Source organism: Photinus pyralis, unplaced genomic scaffold (assembly GCF_008802855.1).
Source record: "Photinus pyralis isolate 1611_PpyrPB1 unplaced genomic scaffold, Ppyr1.3 Ppyr1.4_LG5, whole genome shotgun sequence".
NCBI lineage: Eukaryota > Metazoa > Arthropoda > Insecta > Coleoptera > Lampyridae > Photinus > Photinus pyralis.
Window position 1 is genome coordinate 1,050,847 of NW_022170596.1, and position 14,676 is coordinate 1,065,522.

Sequence of the window (14,676 nt, forward strand, 5' to 3'; positions counted from 1 at the left end):
TCAGGGATATTTGCCGCATGATATCAGGCAAAGATATAATACTACACCTTTGTATCAGGTACTTATTTTGTATCATTATCAAGTATCTACCAATTTTGTGTAGGTAATTGAAATAGATCGATTTATACTTTATAAATAAACTGTTTAATGCGTAAATATACTGTATATTATGATCAAGGCTTCTCCTAACAAATTTGGTTACACTTTTAATACGGTCATGAACCATCATGTCATAACAAAATATGAGTAAAAGAACTCGGAAGTGCAAAGAATTTAAAGAAAGGGAAGAATGTGAACAGTTTGAAATAAAGAATCTGGTGGTGGAGCAACCGGAAGAAATGTTTGTTAATTGTTAATATTAGGCAGGTACCTCAAAACTCAACCATATCATTATGAATTCTTTATTTTTTTATTCAATGACCACATATTTGCGATATTCATGACTCTTCTTCCGTTTTTGCAGATTACCCCATTTCGAATGCTTCCAACTGTTTATGGTTTTTCCAGGTTCTTAGAATTGTTATGGATTCAAGGACAATTCATTGTACCGTATCAGTGGAACCTACAAAGGACCCAAAATTACATATAAAAATTACATATAAAATGAATTCTTTGTATTCTTAATGCTTTGTTTTTTTTCCGAATCACTTTATATTCAATAGGAAATGCCTACACTTCTATGAGATGTAGGTAAATGTAGGTATTACTTCAAAATACAGATACAGTTATTTTAATTATTAAGAAATAATGATTGCAAAATTGCAGTAATACATATAGCATATATTATAACGTAAATTTAATTAAACGCTTTATTTATTCAACTAATTAACAATAAATTTATAACAGTCTTAAAATGAATTAATTTATCACAGTAATAATTATTTATCACTTTTTATAAGGTAACTCAAGCGGATCGAAGTTAGAACTGACTAACTGAACTGAAATACACTACAACTTGCTTATACAATATGAAATTATATAATACAACAAACCCAGACAACAAACTAGATCCGAATGAGACCATAAATAAGGTGTTTGTATATTACTACAGTTTTTATCCACGATCGTCGTTACTAAATGAATAAACAGATCTTACTGTATATTTGAACTTGGTGTAAACGGCGCATTATTTGTAGGAAATTATCCATGGTTGTCAGTTTATTCACCAAACTTTCATTTTGAGGTTATGTCGTAAGATTTATTATTTTTATATTTTCCATAAAGAAAACATCTAATGGTTATTTTCAAACGTAATTACGCGATTTATTTCTCACGTGTAGCTATTAACAATAGCAGTTATTGGAACTTTCTGTACTAATTAACTAAAATATATGTTGAAGTTGAAGTGCTATTAACCATGACTGCTCCTATGGAACGAATACAAGTATTAGACTCGATTGAGAAAGATATAATAACATGTCTTCATACTGCAGGTAATTACTGAATAAGTGGAACTTGCTGTTAATTTTTTCATTTATAGGGCAAGCATTTGTGGAACTTAGTAAAGAAAAGTCCAGTTTAAAACAGGCCGAAAACCATACACAGACGTTTCTTAAAACATTAGGCGTTGTAGAGACTAAACTTACTGATCAGATTAACTATTTGACCCAAGTGTCTACGGGTCAACCACACGAAGGCTCTGGCTACGCTTCCCAGAAAGTTTTACAAATGGCATGGCATAGATTGGAGCATGCCAGATCCCGAGTAAACGAATTAGACAGGCTTAAAGTGAAACATTTACAGGGCAGAACATCACGTAATCAACAAGCCATTACTAATGGTATCGCGACAGGCCCAAGCAGCGCACCTACAGCGGGAATGCCATCTTCCTCGTAGAGTAGACAAATTACACAATAGATTTTTATTTATAAAATTTGATGCAAAGTACATAACAGGTAAAATTAAAAGATTTATCATAGGTGGTTAGTGTTATTTTTGTGTGATCCATTTTCTGTTATTCGGTTTTGCTCTTGGGCATGTTGCCACTTCATAACTTCGCTCTTTATCCTAGTAATGTCAGACGCATACGTGCGGCAGCAGCCACCTACCCACGTCGCACCCAAATCCAGCCATTTCGGGATATACGACACTAATGATTCGCATTTATCACGATTTATCCACCTATCTCTATTTAAATTAGTTTGAATTTGTGCCATCTACATTAACTTACCCTAAATCGACACTGTAAGTTTCGCCGCTGTTTGGATAAACAATTAATGGCACTGGATTTTTGGGACGATTTACGTTAAAGTCTTTAAAGAGTGATTCGACTAATTTGGGTGCCAAGCAGTTGACTCCCACAGCTACAATTTGTTCGGGGTTAAGGTCGTAACATTTTCTTGCAGCCTTCTGGAAATTATCTCCATTTACTAGACATTTTCCATCATGCTACAGTTAGAAGACGGATTAAGGTATTAATGACTGATATACTCACGTTACAACTAAAGGCGACCCAAGCTTTAACATCTGGATACTCCTTAATTAATTCCACGAGCATTTCAGCCTCGACACAACACGGAATTGTTTCAATACCAAGCATGCGAATGCCAGCATCCACCAACGCTTGAATTCTTGGTCTATGCCATTCTCTCATCACTTCTATTGGAGTTGTAGCACCATAGGCCCCCGTATATTCGGAGCCGTCATGCAAGGATGCCCCGTATGGTCCCACAGATCCCACAATGAGTGGCAGTCTTGCTGAAAATTGTTATGCTTACTTCGTTCAATCTGAAAATTGTATTACAGTTATCGGAAAACTCCTCTTGAAACCTATCACACGCAATTTTGGCATAGTTGACCGCTTCCTTGATTAGATCGTATCCTTCTTCTGCTGACAAATTTAGATACTTCTGAAACCCGGGGATGCTAGCTTGGTAGGTGTTGGTCATAATCACGTCGGCACCGGCTAAAATTAGACGTTTTAGACATTCCCAAGACACATGTATGATAAATGCACCTCTAAGAAAATCTAGATGTGTGTCAATTACTGCCTGCGGCTGCGTTTTTAAAAATCTTGCGCTCCAAAGTGGATCACCATCGATGTGATCCACAATGTGACATCCAAGTTGAGTGGCAAATCCTCCATCTAAGACGTGAATGTTGTCCGAGTTAAGGTTTGTAATATTGAATGGAGCCATGATCTGAAATAGAATAATTTTAACTGAAAGATAGTTTGTATCGCGAAGTGCGCCAATTTTAAAGAGAGACATACATATACACATTGTAGATAGGTACCTTTTCGATCACAAAGTGAATGGATCATATCAGTGACACTATCATGAATAAATCCCTTATGTAATCATATACTTTGGGAGTCCAAATAATCTAAAAGGCACAATGGGAACCTCATAACGAGTACTTATACACAATCAAACATGGCAAGTAGGTAACTGTAGCTACTGATATTAAGACTTTATCTTTCCACACTAGTTTTACAGATCTTTTCCATTTTTTGGACTTTTATGACTAAATTTTCCTTCGAAATTCAATTACAACTTAACCTAAAATTTCACGTCACGTGACAGAAGAGCTCTGCGCAGTGCCTGTGGTTCCTGTGGTTAGAGTCCCTCTAGTTTAAATACATTTTTGTTATATCTGCTAAAATAAAGACGGTTTACTCTTGATTAATTTTCAGAATTCGGCCCTGTATATTCATTGATTTGGGGCTAGTGATGTTAAATTACACGTTTTTTTTAAAGTGCGTAATATTACGTGTAAAATTACCAATTGTTTATGTTTTTTGTTTTTTTAAATATTCCATAAACCTTTTTGAATTTTGCGAGTGTTTGAAAACAAAAACACTGTATCCTCTTCATTAAACCAAACTAGATTCAAGGGTGAATCGTTTACGTTGGTATAGTACCGTTGATGGTCTGTAGTAGTACAGATCAAAATGTATCAAATAGGTATATTTTGTAATTATATTTATGTAATTTTGTGTAATTTATGTTTATGTAACTTACGGTTTTTTAAATAAAAAACGTAAGTTATGTAAATTTCATAAAAGACATAAATTACATAAAAAAACCGACCTCTTGTAAGTTACGCGTAATATAACCGTTTTTATGTAACTTACAAATCGTTATTTTTCAATCCACATCACTATTTGGGGATCATTTTTCAATATCTTACTTTAGAGACTAAGCAGGAGCGATCCTCAGAACATGAAGATCGAACTCTAAAAAATTGTCATAAGCACCGTATATGAACTCATGCACATCTAAATTGAACAATATGTGATATGCTTGTTTTTACTTGAAAGTATTTGTAGTTAAAATTTCAAAACAATATCTCTATAAATAGGAAAGTTCACATTGCGTGCAGTTTGCGCATTCAACATTTTTGAATGAGGTGCCAGAGCTATAAGCTCCCGAATGCAAAAAGAACGAACAAAATATCTTGAAAACTGTTGGAACATGCGCTAAAAATGCTATAGGAATCACGTGTATATCAGTTGCATGATTTAAATTACCGTTGGAATTGTCATTTTTTTTAATGGATGCCATAAAAAGACCCATTCTCAAGTTATCTAACGACATAATATAATTATTCATTTCAGTACGGGGTGTTTCAAATTCGTGGCCCACCATTGGGATCTCCGCTCTAGAACTAAGAACATCTAGCGTGTTATGAAAATTCTGCTAACAGTCCATTTCGGACCATTTAAGCTTGGGAAAATGAAAACAAAGTTTGACGTTTTCAGTTTCTTGGTGGAAGCTCAGTTATTTCCAAAGATTTTTCAAAAATTTCTAAAGCGTTCTTTTAGTCACAAGTTTTGTCCTCATTTTAGCCTACACTGTTAACGTACAGTGGACTCTCGCTCCGCATCATTGTTTTTTTTGTAATTACGCGACTATTTATACTACTCCCACCGCTCTCATGCTCTTGTAACTTGTTACCTTCTGACAATGCCCTTATGAGGAATCATTGCTAACATTCCGCTCCACAAGTGTTGAATGTATCCAAAGGGCCTCTAGGTAAATGAAAATAAGTTTACTTTTTATGTTATTTTAAACTGTTACTAGAGGTAATTTATTTATTTTTGGTATGTACATTATTATAAACTTTCAAAAAAGCTTTGCTTAACACCCGGTATCGAGAAGCGTTGTAAGTTTGGTGATTCGATAGTAAGGGGTTTCTGAAGTTAATTATTAGCTCGAGTAGTGTGATATTTGTGTTTGCATTTTTGAGTAATTGTTTATTATACCACCGCTAAGCACGTAAGTTTTGTAATGAATTTATCAGGATTCAAACCGTTCAGGTAGGAATTTTTGGATGTTTTTTTTTGTAACCGCCGAATGCTCTCTTGCCAGGGAAGAAGCGAGTCAATTAATAATTTAATTATATAATTAAAGCGCCGTTAATAAATTATTAATCATTTTAGATTCCCATAATAAGCGAAAACCAGGATAGAAACGAGTTCCAAATCGAGTTATTTACACGTTATCAGTTTTGAAGACATACCGGAGTGTAAATAATGACAACAGTTGTTGCGCCGGGAAATTACAGTCAGGTCTAGGGATTAATGAGTATTGAAGTTTGAATGCGATTAATTGGGTATGACGTTTTGATGAGTTGTAGAAAAAACGGGCAGACGGAGTTCAAAGTTATCTCAAACTAAGCGCGCTTAAAAAATGGGAAGTCCGATGTCCATCTAATATTTTTCCGATAGTTGCTGGCCGAGCAATTAATTAAAAACCGAATTAATTTGAGTCATAAATACAGCGAGGAGCGGGAAATTTCCAACTCTACTTGCCCAAGCTCTGGATTTCTTTAAAAGCTAATGCTAGATTTTGTGGGTATCTTTTGCCATTTTGCGTGCCGTAAGTTAGCTCTTTTTCTGCTTCTGCATTTTTTCAAAGAAATGCCTCCATAAATAAAAAATCGGTATTGCGTAGCCTGCGCACGCGCACATCTGATATTTACTCAGTATGCGATATGTTTGCCGTTACTAGAAGTATCTGTGGTTAAAATTTGAAAAAATATTTCAGTAAATAAGAACGTTGACATCGGGCACTCTGCGTATATTAATCGTAAAGATTTCTCTTGTCTCAGATCCAGAGCTATAAATTAAGCTACTCAATACAAATAGAATGACTTAAATATATTAAAAACTGGAGGAGTAGTTTGGGTCTCGGACGGACGGACAGCCAGACAGACTGCCAAAGCGCACCCAATTTTGTTGTAAAATGCGCAGAAAGGAAAGGTGCCCACGTAGGCCCACCATTGGTTACGTGCTCGCATATCGTAGTTTTTTGTGTGTAGGCAATAAGGGTCTTGGGGAGTGGGGGACTCCACAACTCCAGACAATTGCATTTGTCATTAAAACAGTGAATATTTGCGCTATAATATGGCCACTCGCCTCCGTCCCCATGCACACAAATAGGGAAAATGAACTTGTACTGGGCCATTTCTGGCACTCAAGCCGATCACGTAACATTTTGTTATCATCTCCCGCACTGAGAGGGATTTAAAAGCGATATTTCAAGTTCACTTAAAAAATTACAGGGTGTAAGATGGGACTTTCGAGCTCCAGAGGGATTGAGCAAACAGAGAATCGAAGGTAGAAATTTAGATAATTATTGCCTCTATCTAGCATACATTGCGTAAAATGAAGGGATTTTACCACAAGTAGAATCCTTCGTAAATTAAATTGAGCAGGAATGCTGCACGCTTCGCTTGGTTAATAATAAGTAGCATAGTCACTGTTCGTGCTGCACTTGCATCTTATGATCTTAAGCGTGCTCGTGGTACCACCACCGGATGCGAAAGTAATCACGGACTAATTTAATTAATTTTCCTCCTAAAACACCGCATAATCAAATGGGGAATTGTAATTGCGGTATCTTTTGATTATAGAGTGTAAGTAAAATGGCATAGGTAAAATTCCAACTCTTTGTTAGGGATAATTATATTCTGCAACGTTTAATTAAAAACCTTTTCCCATAGATTATACGTGAAAGAAAAGAACGTAATAACGCGAACACATTTTCTAGAAAATTGGTGTTTCAGCAAGATGCATATTTTCCGCTTTAATTCCTCGAGGTAATACCCATCATGTTTTACCCATACGCTTGACATTATGGGTATGGCTAAAACACTCATAAAGGAGGAAGTTCTCTCACATTTTTATGGGAATAATATATTATAACGCCGTAACAAATTACTTAACTTTTTGCAGTGTTATGAAATTTTAACGAAACGAGGAATGATTATCATGCATTTAACGTCTCCTGTGGGGTTTTCGGCCTTATGAAAGAAAATGAACATGTTTGCGTATGCAATTTCTCCGCCTTTCATAGTGGGGGATTAATTTTTGAACAGCTTATCACGTCGACGGAAGCATAATTAACACCAGTTGCTTGCAAATTTCCTAGTTAAAAATCGAAAATAGACATTGTTTAAACATTAGGTATATCATGCACGGGTTCAAATGAAAGGCCCAATTTGCTTTTGTAATTATTCTATGTTTATGAGAAGGGCACGTACAAATACCGACCTTACGTTTATTGAAAAACAAATTATTCTACAGCCATGCATTATGTATTGACGCAAGATGCAATGCAAAATTCACTGGTGAGAACAAACCAATTTCTCATTCCTTGGAAAAATGTAAAATACACTGTAGTTTAACAAAAAGAAAGTCGTAAGGTGAAGCGAAATTGAACGTCATTCTATATGACATTGTATTTCCCCGAGGAATGCAATTGTTGAACGATTTAATCTCCTCCAAATTGCTTTGGAACATGCTACCTACCTATATCTTTGATCGAGACTTCGGTAGTTGCTAAATATTTGTTCGACATTTTCATTGAAACTTGAGGTACCGTAAGTCTGCTTATTAAAGATGACTAATTTATAGTGTAAGTTTCAGGTAGGTATAGGTAACTCCAACATTAAATCATTTTAGATCACATAAGCTTCATTCTTGAGATTATGTAAAATATGGACTCGAGACAGGACATGCATTTTAATTTTGTACGTTTTTTTAGGGGAGGAATATACAAATGTCTTTTAGTTTAGATCTTATTCGCTTTCTTTTGATGGCCTTTTTCGTATACAAATATTGTTTTAAGCCAGTTATAAACGTACATAACGTATTACGGGCATATAAAGACAAGCCTACTTTGGGACGAGACGCATTTTTCGAAATAGAAAATGCGATATCATTTTTTCCGCTTTTCTTTCTATGCAATCGTACAAGGACAGTAGAAATCTTGTTAATGTTTCCTTTGATAGAACTAGAGGTCGGTCCCTCAAGGAGCAGGTATAGCTGTGCCAAATAATTTCATGTTTCCTAATTTGATATTTTTTTTAGCCGCTCAGTTGCAAACCATTAAAATCAAACAATATTGTATCAAATACTCGAGACAATGGTTTCGTCCGAATTTCGTCGTTTTCTTTTCCTTGAGACTTCACTTAAAAATATTGGTAAAGTTTAACAGTCGTTGTATGCATTTTTTTAAAATTCAATGTCGGTTTAATTGCAATTTCTGGCGATTAACTGAATTTAGTGTGATGAAGACCCACTTTTCTCTCATGCTGGAGCCTATAATTTGAATATAAGTGGATGCATACGTAAGTACGACCATCTTCTTTAAGCACCTGGATATCTCGTGTGCTCTTTTTCGGATTTTTCCATCTGAAGCTACTATTGCGCTCCAGTGATCTTGGCCACGTCACTGTACCAAATATACTCTTCGTTGTGTTGGCAGCAAGTAATTACGCCAATAACATATGTTCAGCTTTTTTGAGCTCAAAACATAGCTTTGTGAACATTTCCAAATTTGGATCTTAGTTTATTTATTTATTTATTGTTCTTCTTTTTCTGGGCCCTCAACAGGCTCGCGCCCAATTACAGAGTGACCCGCATAATGTGTTTAGGGGTGCCCCTGCAGAAGGTTTTATACTATTCCGGTCTATATTCCGGTATTTAGCTTACGGATTAGGAAAACTGCAGGAAAGCGTAATTAGGAGTAGCCTGCAGAATGCTCGAAATTGATCTAAAGAAATTGCCACCTGTACACCTTTTCATTAGGCTCATTTTATAGAGATTTTTTTTCTCTTTTCGATGATGTAATATGTTAGTACCCTAATACAAGAAAATTAACATTAACAATAACACTAATATAAATAAGGTCGACAGATACAAACAGGGAACCGATAAATATGAGTGAAGTGTTCGCTAATGGATTGTCAAGATCTCTATGGCAGGGGCGAGGATTCTATAGCCGGTCCGTGCAGAGCGCAGTTGGAGGGCCAATTTTAATTCCACGCCAAAGAAACGTTATCAGCGAGGATTGTATAGCCGGTCCGGACAGAGCACGGAGAGGACTGATTTTATTTAGATTGAAAGCCGTCACCAGAACCCATCTAGAACTGGTGCACAAACAATAAATGTACACTCAAACCGGCTCGGGAAAGCGGACACGGGAGCGGAAGCGGTACGGATGCGGGATATAAGGCAGATTTATAAACTTTACGTTCTCGTCCGTCGTTGCAGAGCTTACTTCGGTTTAGTTTACAGTTTGTTCATGAAAGGGACCGGAATTATTTCTGTGAAAGATTTATGATGAATGAGCATATATCAAAATCTTATAAAGGATGTTAATACACTTCACACGCCAAAATGAGTAACTTTGACAGTTGGAGTTTGACACTAATTTGCGTGTCAAATGGGTACTCTTTTTCCATTAGTCAATATCTTCGGTGAACTACGAACTGCCAGCGCGAACGCGGGCGACAAAGTTTATAAATCGGCCTATATTCCTACAGCGGTAGGTATATGGGTGCGAACTTGAAATAAAATAACCTTACCTTAACCAAATTTGGCATTCTCGTGGATAGAACCAATGTCAACATTTTTTCTGAATAAACCTAGCATATAAAACGCATTTTCCGATCTTGTAAAAAGTATTCCCAAAATTCCTACCCTAAGATCTGAAATTTCATGCCTGAGCATATCCGTGAGATGGTGAAACCACTCGACTTAAATTTTGTAAATTTGAAAACAGATTTTAAATATTGTTCTTATTTATGTGGCCAAAAACTCTTACCCCTTGCGTTACGCAAACCTAGTTAATTGCTGTTGTAAGAAATTGGGTCAGGTTAAGTACGAAAGTATGTTCTGCACATTCAGTTTTCAAACTAAATGATGCAGAAATAACTCGATGGTACGAACCTAATGCTGAAAACCCCCAGATTCTGCCGTACGTCGTTGTCGAGATCTCGATTGATTTTTAAAGAGACATTTAAAGATGATTCATAAATTATCGACTTCAGGAATGGCTTACAGTGATGCAGGGATAGCAGTACAGTACCAATATAATGCCGAAAACCCGAAAGGTATATACGATATTCATTTGGCGAAATCTCGATAGATTCATAAAAGGCACCCTAACACCCGACAGTTAGTGAAATAATAATTTTCTTGAGAATCAAAGAAGCGCTAAAAATAATTTTTTTTTCAAAGTAGATACAAAGCATATGTCACAAGAAAATTACTTGATTGATTGCGATGCCATAATCGGCACACCTTTCTTATAAAAGGCTCATTGTTCTTAAATACCTAAGGAGTATACACGGATGCAGTGAGGTGAAAAATTAACAGTCCCGAGAAACTGCTCGAAAATTCTTACTTTGGGATTTTCGTAGTTGCCAAGTCAGATCTGCCCTCAAAATTACCCGGCCGGGATGTCCAGGGGTGGAGATACGAGGGAAACGGCGGTAATTTTTTAAGAGAAAATGATAATTGGGAAAGGTAGATTATTTTTTTATACACAAAAACCCCCGACTAACGATTTTCGATTAGTTTCTCGGTTTCGCGCCACCCCTCAACATCCCCGCGCAATTTAAAAGGCAGATATGAACACGGCGACCGCAAAATATATATGTTTATCATTTTGCAAAATATAATGATGCAATAATAAATATATTTTTTGCACTCCTTACGCAATTTTCAAAAAATGTTTCAACCAGTGTCACCGGAATTTTAAATGAATCAATGTGTTTCAGCGCGATAGAGTTAGATCACACGTTGTGTCAAGCACCACGTGCATGAAAGATATCTACTTATCAGCATTTAATAAATGTATTGTTTATTAAATGTTATCAGCGTCTTTTTAATTTTTTTAGGAATAAAAAAATAGCGCCTCCCCCTGTATACACGTTTATCATATTATAATATTATTTTTCAAAAACTGCAGCTTTTCTTGAAAACCTTCTCAAATTACTAGAAAAATATCGAGTGAGTTGTGATATACCGGGTGATATAAGCATGTAAGAAAAATTGGGTGGTAGAGTGGATCAAAACAAGCACTTTTTCCAAATAAACCGAGGGTCTTACGTGTTTCGATTAGGAACCTGCACTCTCAAAAAAGCAGTGAAATTTGTATTTCTTCTTTAATTGTTTTCTCAGCAACCATAAGAGTTACAAAGACCGGTGACACGTCTTTAATAGGTTTTCCCTTTCCGCAAAAATGTTTCAAAATTCCTACTACGAAAGGGAACACCCCAAATAAGGCTCCGAAAAAAAATTTTTGATTTTGACCAAATTTGGTATCTGAGGGTTTTTGAATATGAAAATCACGAATCACTGCAATTCTTGGCCGGGCAATTAACATTTTTTTCTCAGCAACCATAAGTGTTACAAAGACTATTCCGATTTTGCAAAAAACATTTCAAAATTCCTACCTGAAAGGATGGGGGTGCTAACAAAATTTGATTTCAACGAAATGTCTGGCAGTTTTTGAACAATAGAGCGGATCCCTAGGCCTAATCCACCTGACTTCAGCAATGTTCAAATACATTATAAGCATCATGGATAGAATGAGCCGCGCTCCGTCAAGTTGAGACCAGCTTTTCCCAGGCAATGTTTCCAAAGATGGTACAATGACATCTACTAACGCATTTATTTCAAGGCCTCCTAAGAAAATTATGCATATCACGGTTACGAATTTTAGAAAATCTTAAAATAAAAGAAAACCATAAACAGGTAGGTATAAGGCATGTAATATGTGATCGATGTAGAATTTTTGTCCACATTTGAAACTGCAAAAAAATAAAGCAGGTTTCATTTGAAAAAATCAACTACCTATATTACGTTCGAAGTTATTAAACTTGAGTATTAATTTTAAAACACCCTGTAGAAGGGCGATCAAAATTTAAATCATTCGCATGTAACATCACGTCAGTATTGTTGATTTTGGAAGACGTTTTGAAATTCAAGTCAACGGAGCCATATTTTTGGAACAATCTTGAATAACTTGAAAACCTTTGCTAGGTATAGGGAAATGTGGTATCAAACGAGGTAGATTTTCACGTAGATTTCAAAAATGCAATCAAATCTGGGGTGCTCCGACACGAGCATGATAATATTTTCTTTCGATAGAATATGAAAAACTATGTTGGTATGCACATTTTTAGATTTAAATTATTAATGGGGGTCTTTTAATACTTTTAGGTAACGGTCTGCGTGAAACACCTTGTATAATTACAGGAAAAATGATAGACGTATTAATGTTTCTTATTTTTCCATGTCCGTGATGGTATCTCTTCCATAATTAGGTAATTATGTTAGCGACACCTTTTGTGATTATGAGTATTATCAAAGTGTGGTTTCAATATCACTAATAATTGCCTAGCTTGATCGGATACCAGGATCCAGCTATGCTTCTGTATTGCAACAAATAAAAGGGGAATGAACAATCTCCCAATGGTCAAAGAACATTTCAACTATTTCTAGGTATAATACCCGAACGGAGTGTAGGTATTTTATTATCAATAAGACAAATTGAAAGGTTGGAACGAAATGACTAAATAGAAATTAATTGAGGTGAGGAGTTCAGGCAAATAAATGTAGAGTTTGTGGGACACTCTCAACTTTGTTACATCATGTGATTATATTGACCAATGTTGGTCACTTAAGGGAGAAACCCAGAAGGTGACATTTCTCCCTCACCCTCACATTAAGACCCCTTCAAGGGTTTCAAACGCCTTAAAAAATAAGACTTTGCTAATTGGAGACAAGTTTACACCTACCAGTTTCAAAATGTCCTCGCAAGATGCACCTATCTTTAGGTTTTCTTTGCGTTCTTTGAATACTCGGTTAGAATCATATTAAATGATGTATAAATAATTTCTATTCCGCGCTTGCTAATCAATTATCTACTGACCTTGTTAATTATTTTTCAACATTCGCAATTAGAATGCAACAAACTCAAGTTCATGGATTTACGATCACAATTCACCAACTTTGTCTTTTGATTGTAGGTAGGTAATAGTTTAAGTTGTTTCAATCAAACTAATCCAGGCAAAACAGTTTACATGTCAAACGAGCACAAAAGTTAACCTTTTTGTATATTGTTGCCCTTACACTACTTGAATTATTCATTCATTGAAGAACATTCGTATGACGAAGAACCAATAAACTTGATTGCCTACTATTGTACTTGCAGTATTATGTACATATTTATGATCGGAAGATGAGCTTTGGAATTTAACTGCTACGTTACAAAGAGCATTTTTCAAAGATCGGGTCATTTAACGATAAAGATAAAATATTCTATATGGCCAGTGCATGCATTGTTGTTTCACACTTTTAGCATTATCGTAGAACACGCGGCGTGTTACTGTTTGCTCTAATTTAAGACCTCATATATTTCGTACACGTGCCAAAACTAATGCAAAATGAAAAATGACGTGCTAAGACTTTTGGTATACACTTACTGCTCAATATTTGTTCACTTTAACAAGTTTTGCAGCACAGAGAACACGGTTATTATTGGACGCGCTGAACGTCCAACACGCGCTGCCGATAAACTACCGGATTAAACGATTTTGTATCTGAACAATCGCTTGGCTGCTTACCAATTTCATAATTGCCTTTCATATCTGTTTACAGAAAATATCGTGGAAAAGTTATTGTTTTTGATGAACTACCATCGCGAAGTTTACTCCGGCCACGCAAATATTTGTCAGGCTGTTATCAAAAGAGCACATACGAACAAGCGGAAATTGTAAATAATACGTCATGATAATAACAAATAATCCCTATTCATAGATATTTAGACGCGTACAAATGTTTACTATAGAATTAATTTAGTAGCACTGTTGCCAAAAAAAGAGCAGTTAGTGTTGTTCATAATTTTCAATAATTGTCAATAGGTCATACCAGGGGTCATACGATCTTAAATTTAATGTGAATAATATAATAAACGTGTAAACAAATATAGAAAACGAGCTCCTGGGTATGGCTATAGCATGTGCAAAACCAAATTCTGAACCTGGTGTTAGTTTTGCCTTTATTTAAAGCGTATTTGTATGAAATTTCATTTGATTGCTTCCATAAATAAGAAAGTGGGCACCTAGGTTGGCACTGCACATCATGCACAAAACCAAATTTGGAAGCTGGCGTTGCATTTGCTTTTATTCCAAGTGGCTATGTATTCTAATTCATTCCAAATATCTCCATAAATAAGAAAGTTGGCACTGCGCATGCTCAAAGCCAAATTTTGAAACTGGAGTTTGATTTTCCTTTATCCCAAGTGCCTATGTATCAAATTTCGTTTAAATTCTTCCATAAATAAAAAAGTTGGCACTGCGCATGCGCAAAACCAGATTTTGAAACTGGCGTTTGATTTTCCTTTATCCCAAGTGCCTATGTATCAAATTTCGTTT

The 14,676-nt window shown here is 35.7% G+C and overlaps 2 protein-coding genes across 9 annotated transcripts; one reads left to right on the forward strand and one right to left on the reverse strand.

Moving 5' to 3' along the window:
- Positions 1-1,158: 1,158 nt before the first annotated feature.
- LOC116171355 (mediator of RNA polymerase II transcription subunit 11-like) lies at positions 1,159-1,918 on the forward strand. Its single transcript, XM_031488143.1, has 2 exons — positions 1,159-1,433; positions 1,481-1,918. The coding sequence occupies exons 1-2, from the start codon at positions 1,358-1,360 to the stop codon at positions 1,834-1,836; spliced, it is 432 nt and encodes a 143-aa protein (XP_031344003.1). The 5' UTR covers positions 1,159-1,357; the 3' UTR covers positions 1,837-1,918.
- Positions 1,847-13,994, reverse strand: LOC116171353 (homocysteine S-methyltransferase 1-like). 8 transcript variants are annotated; one of them, XM_031488138.1, is made up of 6 exons: positions 13,867-13,994; positions 2,957-3,140; positions 2,744-2,905; positions 2,435-2,697; positions 2,171-2,388; positions 1,847-2,127 (listed from the first exon to the last, which is right to left on the reverse strand). In XM_031488138.1, exons 1-6 carry the CDS (start codon positions 13,873-13,875, stop codon positions 1,914-1,916), a joined length of 1,050 nt encoding a protein of 349 aa, XP_031343998.1. In that variant the 5' UTR covers positions 13,876-13,994; the 3' UTR covers positions 1,847-1,913. The 8 variants fall into 8 exon arrangements, with proteins under 8 accessions (XP_031343998.1, XP_031344000.1, XP_031344002.1 ...); XM_031488140.1 differs by lacking the exon at positions 13,867-13,994 and adding an exon at positions 13,726-13,864; XM_031488142.1 differs by lacking the exon at positions 13,867-13,994 and adding an exon at positions 13,173-13,462.
- Positions 13,995-14,676: the final 682 nt, after the last annotated feature.